Source organism: Tinamus guttatus, unplaced genomic scaffold (assembly GCF_059628265.1).
Source record: "Tinamus guttatus ecotype Peru unplaced genomic scaffold, ASM5962826v1 Tinamus_guttatus_pri_ptg000125l, whole genome shotgun sequence".
NCBI classification, from domain to species: Eukaryota; Metazoa; Chordata; class Aves; order Tinamiformes; family Tinamidae; genus Tinamus; species Tinamus guttatus.
Genome location: NW_028288659.1, coordinates 1,636,254 through 1,646,659, shown reverse-complemented (window position 1 = coordinate 1,646,659; position 10,406 = coordinate 1,636,254). Strand labels below are relative to the sequence as shown.

General features: G+C 48.2%; 1 protein-coding gene across 3 annotated transcripts in view; it reads right to left on the bottom strand.

Annotated features, from left to right (window-relative positions):
* Nucleotides 1-571: 571 nt before the first annotated feature.
* The window catches only part of IQSEC3 (IQ motif and Sec7 domain ArfGEF 3), a 99,500-nt gene continuing 89,665 nt past the window's right edge, over nucleotides 572-10,406 (bottom strand). Inside the window, exons 6-13 of one of the 3 annotated variants that reach the window (XM_010211177.2) lie at nucleotides 8,933-9,072; nucleotides 8,002-8,127; nucleotides 6,761-6,860; nucleotides 5,432-5,593; nucleotides 4,562-4,654; nucleotides 3,861-3,904; nucleotides 3,698-3,777; nucleotides 1,670-1,797 (exon numbers count right to left, since the gene is read on the bottom strand). In XM_010211177.2, coding sequence (XP_010209479.2) covers nucleotides 3,703-3,777; nucleotides 3,861-3,904; nucleotides 4,562-4,654; nucleotides 5,432-5,593; nucleotides 6,761-6,860; nucleotides 8,002-8,127; nucleotides 8,933-9,072 — 740 coding nt within the window. In that variant the 3' untranslated portion in view covers nucleotides 1,670-1,797; nucleotides 3,698-3,702. Of the gene's footprint in view, nucleotides 1,798-3,697; nucleotides 3,778-3,860; nucleotides 3,905-4,561; nucleotides 4,655-5,431; nucleotides 5,594-6,760; nucleotides 6,861-8,001; nucleotides 8,128-8,932; nucleotides 9,073-10,406 lie in introns of all 3 variants that reach the window. The other 2 variants (XM_010211179.2, XM_088521552.1) reach the window with 2 other exon arrangements.

Genomic DNA, 10,406 nt, shown 5'->3' with positions numbered 1-10,406 from the left:
CCCGTACATCAATGTCCCCAATAAAGCAGTGGAGCTGAGCTGTCATCTCTGTCTCAGGATCTTCCCCTCCCCTCACTTTGAAGCTGTGATAGGGAGGGAGGAAGGGAGGAGAAGAGGCCTTGGAGCTAGTGTGTGTGGAGCTTTCCTTCAGGAAGGGCTGATGGGGCAAGGGGATACAGCTGGGATCTTGTGTGGATAGTCTCTAAAGAGCCCTTTCTCTCTAACACAGGAGAAAGAGGCTAAGTAAAGGGATCACCCATCTCTCAAGCTGAACATAATACTTGTTTTTTCTTTGAGAATATGAAAAACAGGGTGGGAAGGAAACACAAACCAGTACAAGGGGAAAGCAGAGGTGGGTGTCTTTCATGCCAAAGACGACCATCCTTGTGTGTGTGTGTGTGAGTGTGTGTGTGCACATGTGTGTGACAGTGTATGTGTGCTTGGGTGGGAGGGCACCTCTTAATGCCATCTCTTTGGAGAACTGCCCATCCAGCCCAGGAAGGTCCCAGGGTTGAATATCTCTCTTCTGCTCCCTCAGAACTGCTTGGTGTTTCCTTTAGTAAGCATGCTCCATACATACTCTACCATATAGGTGTATTTACATGTGATGAGGTGTGCTAGGTCACAGCAGAGGTCTCTTGGTACAATGCTCCAGTGTAACAACAGAAACAGTTTTGGTGTTCAGAGTGAGGCCTTCCTTGTGCTGTACTGCAGCTCAGGGCAGTCTCTCCTCCTCTCATGCTCTCGGTGCGCTCCCTCGCCCCGAACCATGTGCTGCAGGAAGGAGATAACATTGACGAGCGATGAAGAGAAGCGTGGCAAGTGGCACAACTCTCAGCTCCAGCTCAGCAGGCAGCAGCAGCGGTGGCAGGGGGAACTCCAGCCCCGTTAGTGAGCCAAGGCTGAGCCTTGGCATGGGTGAGCCTGTCCCTCTCTGAAGCTGCTGAAGTTTTGGGTTAGGTATAAACCTATGGCCAGGTAAATGCAAGGCAGGGGAAGGGGGTCAAGTAGCAAACGGAAGACACAGTGCCTCGAAAGCAGCAGGTCATCAAGCCTCTCAGGAACAGGGCAACAAAGTGCTACATGGGGCCAGCATGAGTGCAGGAGGCCAGCTGGGCTGGCAGGGCGTGAGGATGTGTGAGCGTGTAGGTCAGCAGTTTCTACAGACGGCTCCTCACAATTAGCATCATCTCAAGGGGAGACAGGGCCAGAGTTAGGTTGGTTGGCGTTTTTTTTCTTTTCTTCTTCTTTTACTAAAAAATAAATCACAAACTAGATCTCTGTAGGCAGGAGGGGTTCCGAGGAGGTGCTGGGGCAGGGGAGGGGTAGGTCTGTGCTGTTTTGGTGCTGGTGGTGTGGCTACACGAGGCTGCGCGAGCCACTGGAGTACCTGCGCCTCTGAAGCAGGGAGCTGGGGGGGCAGTACTGGTGTGGGTGGTTGTAAGGAGGTGGTGGGGGCGGCAGGGGGGGTTGGTGGACCAGCTTCATGGGGGTCCCGGGGAGCCCGCTGCCCGCGCTGCGACAGGGGATGGAGGTGCACGAGTCGGAGGTGACGTAGCGCGTCAGAGTCTGGTTGAGGGCCGGCTCCATGCGAGCGAGGCACGGCTTGTCCAAGACAATGACTTTGACAATCTGCTGGCACTGTACAAGTGTCCCCGCCGAGGCGGGGTGCGAGGCCACCAGCGCTGTCTCCAGCCGCTCCCGTGGCGTGTTAAGACGCGTGCTGGGCTGCATTCCACTCTCGTGCCCCAGGGCGGAGTTGTGCTGGTACGTTTGAAGCCTGTTGTGAATTGACACCTAGTTTAGAAACAGTCAAAGAAGCATTAAATGTTACAAGACATTTTTTCCCATCTGCTGCTGCTGGCTGCCCTGAACCCTTCCCACCAGTGAATCTCCCATGCACTAGACCCTCCCTCCTCAAAAAAAAACAAAAAAACAAAGAGAAAAGCACAGGCACAGCCTCTGGGGGCTCCCCCCTTCCAACAGCCCCAGCACCCCCATCTAGGCCTAAGTGCCCCTGTCTTTTCCATCACATCAAAGGCAGCAAGGCCATCATTCCCAATGGAATGCAACTCTGATAATCCAAACGGCACAGGGAGCACGAATCAGCTCTGCAAGCAGAGGAGTGAATTCTCATGTTAATGAGCAGGCCCCAAAGGTCTGCACCTTGCCCCCAGCAGCAGAAAGGAGGGCGGGCTGGAGAGCAAGGTTGCAAATAATCGAGGTTGTACGTTTCAGCAAAATTATGGTAGCTGAATCTGAGATAGAGAGAGACAGAGAGACTCAAACCCTTCCCAGCTCCCTGCCTTTCTGAGTAGGAAGGTACACCACATGACCAGCTAATCTGTTTACAAAGGAAAAGGCAGAAATCTGACATCAGGCAAAAAGGCAGCTCCCTCTGATCCATTTGATGGTTTTGTCAGTGAAAGGAAATGATTTTCAAAAAAGAAAAAAGAAAGAAAAAATGCCCTTCTAGCTCATACAATGATAAAAGAAATTCATGATGAAATGGTAGCAGATTAGATAATATCAAAGAAATGGAAATGCTTTTCTGCTGGCGGAGTATTTCTTGGGCAATTGGAAGAGGGGAGGGAAGGAGCAGGATCCCCGCAAAGAGATGCTGATAATGTGGTCACCCACAGAAGGGAGCTTGCTGAATCTGGTTTGTGAAAGGGGAGCTGATCTGGTCTGGAGGTCCCCAAAGGGCATGCACAGCAGGAAAATGGTGCCCGAAATCATAATTCCTCCTGGCAAGGACAAGAACTGATGAGACCCCAAAGCAGAGCAAGATTCTCTAAACAGAACGTCAGTCAAGTGACAAATCCTACGTGGGACACAAGTCTTTGCAGGCTGGCAGGGCACTTCCAGCTAGGCCGGTGTACATGGGACAGTTGTAGGTGCCCTGACAGAGTGCATTTTGGCTATGGAGCCAATGATTGGGAAGAGTGGCAGCATCAGTAGGAAAGAGCAGTTGTGAGGTGGCCAAAAAACCCATAAGGGTGGGAGAAGGATGAGCTGTTTGTACCTACTCAAGTGGAGAAGTTGCTCAGACTCACTGCATATCAAGGCATAAGTTTGTCAATATTTGCTCAGAAAACAGGGTGCTCTGAATGCAAAAGCAGAAGCACCCAGTCCCCAAAGAAAGGTTGAACTCTTCAAGTAAATATACTGTGACAAGAAGTGCTCTGGAAATGGCAAATTTGGGGCAATGGGGTTATTCCAGACAACGAAAGAGCAGAAGGTAGGAGATAAGATTTTTCTGTGTAAAGATGGCATTTTCCTGTTTCCTCGGAGGCAGCAGGAGTATAGGTGCCTGTGAGGATATGGGCAACCCACTGGATGTGAGACATCCCTGCAAAGACAGATGCACATGGGACAGCCAAGCTCCCTACCTAGGAAGGCAAAGCTCTAGGGAAAGTCTCTGATGTACAAAGGCCATGCTTAATCCCCTTAAAGGGGATGGAGAGTTAGGGCTGCAGAGACTGTGCAGGGAAGCTGGGCTGCAGAGGAGTTTGCATGTGATGCTGCATGGAGTTAGCATGTCAGGGAATTCTTTAGTGGGGCTCTCAGTCTCCCCATAAGCAGTAGGGTGGGTTAGTCCACAGCGTTTGGGAGCTTGGTCCATGAGGGATGTTACAGTTATAAAAACGGATTGAAAATGCTTTGAAGTTTAGTTTGGATTTGAAAGTTGTATTACCCGTCCTAGCAGTAACTTTTAATTGTATCTCTGGAAATTGGTAAAATTGTCAGTCTGGCTGGGGAGGCATTGATTAAAACCTGAGAAAAGAAACAACAGAGAATGTGAGAAGAGCTGAAGTGAGAGGGAATAACTTACCTCAGCTGCTCTGCACTCTACTTACCTCCACTGTGCTGTCCGAGACCTTCTCTCCCAAGTCCTTCTTGCCTTTGAAATAAAACGAAACATCTCACTTATGAAGTCCATACCTCAAGTCATCAATCAGCTGGCTCGCATACTGTGTACTGGAAAGCTCAAAGCAGAGGTAACAGGTCCAACAAGACTCTCAGTTCCAGGATCAAATCCATGCCCTTTTGCAACCTGATAGCTCTTTAGTGGTATAGGGAAAAGACCTCTTTGGATTCCTATCCCTAGGTCCTGATCTTAGTGCCAATCTAGTGAGCTGGTAATCCCTCACTACTGCACTTCATTTTGCTGTGTTATAATCCAAACCAAGGACACAAAGCCATGCAACACACAAGAGAAGCTAAACACACTCCTGTACAAGTGTAGATGAAAACAGTGCAGATTTGTGTGGAATCAGTTCGGAGAAGAAAAAGCAGGCCAGGGTCTGAAGGAGTTACCACATAGCACTTTGCTCCATCAGTAACCCCTCTTTGCCTGATGTTACAGCTACGGACTAGGTAATGAGATTTTAAAGGCCTTTCTAGCATACCTGAAGAATGCACACTATTCTCATATTTCCACTCTATAACTGAGGCCAAAACTGGTCACTTCTTTTATCAGTTGTTCCCACAGGGATCAATAAGAACACATTTGTAAAGGTAGCATAACTTGGCCAAGAGAAGGTGGTTGTTCTCTTACTTGTTGGCGACCCTTGCTTAGACTGCGATTCCATCTGGGCTCCATTGGTTCTTAACGAGAGAGTCTTTGCCCCTTGCTGTTTCTCCAACTCCCCTGTGAGAGAGAAGTGTAGAAGTGAATGAGGAGAGGAATGGAGGGAAGAGCAATGGCATACTGAAAGAACAATGTGTGAAGTCAGCAAGGGGAATTAATGCAAGCAAATGATAATAGGGTGGTAAGAAAGGAGGAAGAGACGATCAATTAAGAGAGAAACAGAAATCAGAGTGGACTTAACTTGTGAAATCACTTAAATATCTCCATACACCTGTGTGTATGACCTGCACTCACACAGGACAGGTTATTGCTGCACAGGAGGGACCACTAACAAGCGCTTAGCTACTTTGGTTCATCAGTTCACACTGAAGGCCATCAGGTTCCACAAAAGGGCACAATACAGACAGCCTGTGTCCCAGATATCATCACCATCCATGAGTGTCCTCTCACTCGTGGAGAGGATGGCTCTGCTAAGATTAGCAGACCTTCCCTGTACTTCCCAGATGCTACAGATAATATATGCATAGTCAAAAGAATATGGGAAGAAGAACCTCTTTGATCAGACTGTTCAGACTTCACTATTTCAGGACACCATACTGTGGGTTCTGTTTCATAGCATCGTAAGTAGCTATATTCTTCCAGTTCTCCCACTGGCAGGTAGTCATAGATGCTATCTGCTTTTTCTATTGGTGAACACAAGGACAATCATATGCAGACTTCTACAACTCATCCTTTTTGGCCATGTTCCTGAAGAATCCACCTCATTTGCCCTTTCTCCCCCTGCGGACATAAGCAGTGTGATTGCATTGTGATCTGAACCATATTAGAGGCCCTTACATTCAATTCGTATCTGCTCCAGCTCTGTCACCTCTGCTATTGACTCTTTCAGATCTTCCACAAATTTCTGCATTTCCTCAGCACCCAGAGCACAGAAGTGTAGTACCTGTTTCTTCTCTGAGCCCGAAACTGGAGTCACCAGTGTAATGCCATGGGGGTAATCTGGAAATAAAGTGTGTCAACACAAGAAAAAAGGCATTAGTCATTCTTGCTGGAGAGCTTGCCTGCTTTGGTACCTGTCCAGGACAGAAAATGCCTAACACAAATCCAGAAGAATGGTGTACTTTCAGTTTGCCATACTGCAAACTGTGGAAGCCTACAGCATTGCAGCACTTCGAATGAACATAGTGGCCAGGTTGCAGCAGCAAGCACGATCACCACCATGAAACTGCATCTTTTCTGCTATGTGCAGACACGGTGGTGCCATGACCAGAAAACTCTTGCCCTTAGAGTTAGTGTAACATTGACTTAGAGAATCTGATCATAGAGATGGTACTGGAAAGCCCTCCTGAATCTGTGGAGGAGTAAACAGCGTATGTAAGATGCTGCGCTCTCCCTTCTCTGCAGCATATTCTGCAGGTGCTCACCAAAACTCGGCGGGCATCATTAGCCACGCTGAGCTGGGACAGCCATGCAGTGCCTATGCCTGTGCCAGCCGGGAGCCTCCATGTTTCTGGCACTCCTCCACCACACAACCAACCCCAGTCATGACACATCATGGCTCTATGCCCAGACCATCAAGGTCAGGCTGACTAGGGCTGGCCTCTCGCCATGCTTTGGTGGGTGCTGTTCCAAGGGCTCTACTTCTGTCTCGGAAAGCTTTCAGCACAGCATGCCATGGGACACTGGGAAGAGGCAGCACCAGCATTTGAGCCTTTGTCTAATTCAAAGTTAGAGCTGCGGGTTGCTGTGATTTGTAGTGCAAGGGGAGAGGGGCTAAAGGCAGCAGCAGTTTGGTCAACAAGGCTCTCCACATACAGTCAGCTCCTGAGAGCTAAGTGAGATATATCTGGGGATTGGCTGCCTAATCCCTCCCCAGTGGCACCCTTCTGCCACCACCACAAGTCAGTCTACTTGAAGGAGCTCAAGCTCACCACTTCTGTGGGTGCTCAGGACTAGAGAAAGGCACCAGGAGCCCCTTTTCATTGCAGTGTACTGCATACTTATCACCTCACTATGACGCATTGGTTTTCTTGACCCCCCACCCCACTTTTATCCCTGATGGAATTCCTGGTCTGATGCAAAATCAAAATGGGTAATAAAGCCCTCTCCCTCCTCTTCTTCCTCCCTGCCAAATGTCTCCAAGCTGTCATGGAGTGACAGACTTACATTCATTCTCAAAGAGATGAAACTGCATCCCCAGCAGGCCAACTGACTTGCAAAATGTGTAGGTTGAGGAGCTTTTCTTCTTGGGGCAAAGCTTGAGGATCTGTTGAAAGGAGAGATGTATCATTGGGCAAGGCACAGGGGAACAGGAGAACGCAAGAACAATGCAAACCACTCAAAGCACTAAGCAAAAAAGACTTATTTGCAGGCTTGGTTACTGGAATACGGGAGTAATGCTTGGTGACTGACAGGCTCTTTCCCCAGATAAATGCCTGGCATGCTGCACTTGTAATAACACTTCTGAAATTCTGTCTTCGTAGCCCTGGGGCCCACTCAGCTCTCTGTCTCCTAGGGACACTGGCTTTTTGATGCTCAAATTTCTGACTTTGCAAGGGTCATTCTGCTTGCCAAGGGCCAGATTGGAAAACTAAGGGAAACCTGTCAGAAATACCTTAGAGCTGAGAGCTAGCACAAACAGTCTGCATGCTGTGCTACCCTCAGTCCTTCAGTGCTAGTCTCAAGGATATTATTTACCCCACAAAGCAAGGATCAGACCACCTCCCCACACTCATACCTATAAATGGGTGCTGAGGAAGAGGTGGAGAAAGCTCTTTTCTCCACTGCTCCTACACACGGAATTCGCTTTGGCTGGATACTTGGAACAGCCACAGTCTGCCTTTGACATAACATTCAGGACTTTTCCTCGAGTGTTTAATGCAGAACTTTCCCCTTGTTCTGCTTGCTCCCTTCTGCCTGTGCCTTCCCTTGAACTTGTCTGAACTCAATAGCAAGGTCCCCAGGAAAGCACACTTTTAAAAGTGCTATACACATTCCTGGCTCCAGTAAGTACTATCTACTCTCCCACAGAGAGCAGCTATTACCTTTGCACTGGTAAAAGACAGTGGCTTTAAAGTGTCTGGCAGCAAAGATCTGAAGTGCATGGGAGAGCACTGCCTACCATCGTACAAACAGTGAAAGAAATTAACCTTCCCTGGTTGCAAAGAGATGAGAGAGAGCAATGATGCTGCTTGGATGGCTGTGGGGTGTGGATCTGTTTTTTTTTTTTTTTTTCCAAAGATCAGAGAAATTTTAGGTTTGGCTTGTTTTTAACAGCAAAGGATCCAGAGCATTGTCTTGAAGTGTTTATGGGACAGGAGACAGCCTGTTCTTAGGAAAGAGGACTTCTTTATCGGTAGTGGGGCTAGCTTTATCACTGTGGTGCCCAACTGCCAGAACACACTCACCACCAGCAGGTCATTGAAGAGAAAAACTTCCCTCTGGTGAGCTGCCTGCTTTTGCACCTTGTTCACATCGGTCACCTCGTACAAGCGGCTGCAGCAGACCAGCCGGCGATGGGGCACGGAGAGGACCTGCAAAAGGCACACAGGAGTGGGCACTCGTGGGAGGGTCTCCCGTGGGGCTCTGCACCGCCTCCCTCACTGGCCTGCCCCGTGGCAGTAGCAAAAGCCAGCTCTGCCCACTCAAATTGTCTCCTCCTCATGAGTTTTCCTGCTGGCTCAAGAGCAGAGATAGATCCATGATTTTGTGACTTGGACAAATCAGAGGAGAGGAGCAGGCTCTAGGCAACCCTGCTGACCACAGATCCTGTCTTCATGTACCTCTGCTTGGGTGATTGCTCATCCTCTGTCACCCCCAGACAACTGTGGGGTTTCCTGGGAGATTACTCAGCTTGGTTTGCTTAAGCAGTATGCTTTTGCATTATACATTGACGGCTGTTAAAGAAAGTGTCTCTGTATTTGGGGTCATCTTAACCCCAGGAGGTCCTGGGGAATTCATTAGAGATTGGTGAGATTATTTTCTCTCACTTTCCCTTCTGCTTCCTGCATCTCACATGACCTGAGAATCTGGGGCACTGCAGGGCTACAACTGAGGCATGAGCAAGCAGGGGCTGCAATGAGATTCTGGGCAAACAATTACTGCACCAGCTAAGACAAACGCTGGCTGAGAAGAATTCAAGGAGTAAAGAAAGAATGAAAGGCAAGGAATAAAGTTAGATTTTGAGAGAAAAAGGAGTGGATGCATTCAGACAGACAAGGAAGGTTATATGGAAGAGGAAGAGAAGGAGCAATGAGGAAGAAGCCAGAAAAGAGGAATCAGTGAGGGAGATAGAGATGAGAGAGGTGAGTGGGTGCCAGCAGGGGTATGGATGCTCACCGTTTTCATTCCAACTATGGATTTCTCCACTTTGGTGACATAAGTCACATGGTCCTCGTTGGATTTTAGCTCTTTTTGCTGGATTCTCTCGTAGATCCCCACCACCAGTTCCCGTGGGATGTCAGCACCGTCATCCACCCCTGCCAAACATAGAAAACATGGGGCAGACTAAACGGGGATAGAAGGAAGGGAAGAACTGGTGATCCCTGACAGACATCAGCTACTGCCTGTGCACTGGGCAGCACTGGAAAGGCTAAAAGTGATCCTTTTCTTTAGGCTGTTTTCCCTCTCACTCTCACACACCTAATGCACTGGCAGGAGAGACTGACACCTCTAAGGCCAATGCGGAAGATTTCATTATTCCACTGCTCTGCGTGGCGACTCCTTTCCACATGTTCCCTGAAGTTTTATAGCCACAATTTCATATTCATGCATCTTGGGCCATTCAGCAGCAATTCCAGTGCTGATTTCATATTATCATAACTGCTAGAGGTGGAGGAGATCTCTGATGGGCTCTAGCTGCTCTGCCTGCCAATGCAAGCCCCAGCTCTCCTGTCTGCTTGGTGAACTCTATTTCACCTCTGTGACGTCTCCCTGACTTAATATCTTCCCGTTACACTGTCTTTGATGGCTCTCTCTTGGATCTGTCCTTTCCTTCTTTTAGGTCTCCTTAGATAATTTTTCAAATTTTGCTGTCCAATCCTTGCAGGACTTAGCGGAAAAGTTCTCCTTCACCCTTCCCTTAGCCTAACACTACAAATTAAATTGCTAATCTTTCTTCCTGAAATGTTTTTCTCCAATCAGTGTATGTTGATTTTCTGTGCTTTCCCTCCCGCTCCCTGGTCTGAGATGTACCACCCTGCAGGGGAAGAGCTCTGAGGAACAAAGAAGCATTGTTATCTCCTGCCTTCCTGCTCACATCCTTGCAAATGCAGCCCGACTACTCTCAGGTTTTTATAACTTTATCCAGTGAAGTCCTGACCTGAGTGTTGGGCTGAAGGTCACTCTGGGGTGAACCATTTGCCTTTGTGTATACAGGGGCCTGGCTCTAACGAGGTGTGGTGTGTTACAGACTGCAAGTGAGTGATACTCATGGTGGCTGAATTCATTGTAACTGTGCTGAAAGCTTTTTGAGCAACTCTATATGCAAGATAACAACAAACAAAACGATTAAAAAAAATGAGTTTGGGCTATCTATCTACTGTGATACCAAAGGTAATGATGTCAGATATTAGTGCCATTTAGCATCCTCACAAAGAGGGCCTCGGCAGCACATTATTCCAATCTGAAGTTTATGGCAGACTGGGGGATGTGTAGGAGGCAGGGATGATACTGTCTGAATAGCCATGAGGACAAAGAAAAAAGACAAAGGAACCTACAGGAATTTAAAACTAGACAGGGATTCACAATGGGAAGGACAGTCATCCTCACATTTGGAGGATGATTGACCTAGGACTGAGCATAGCTGGGAAAT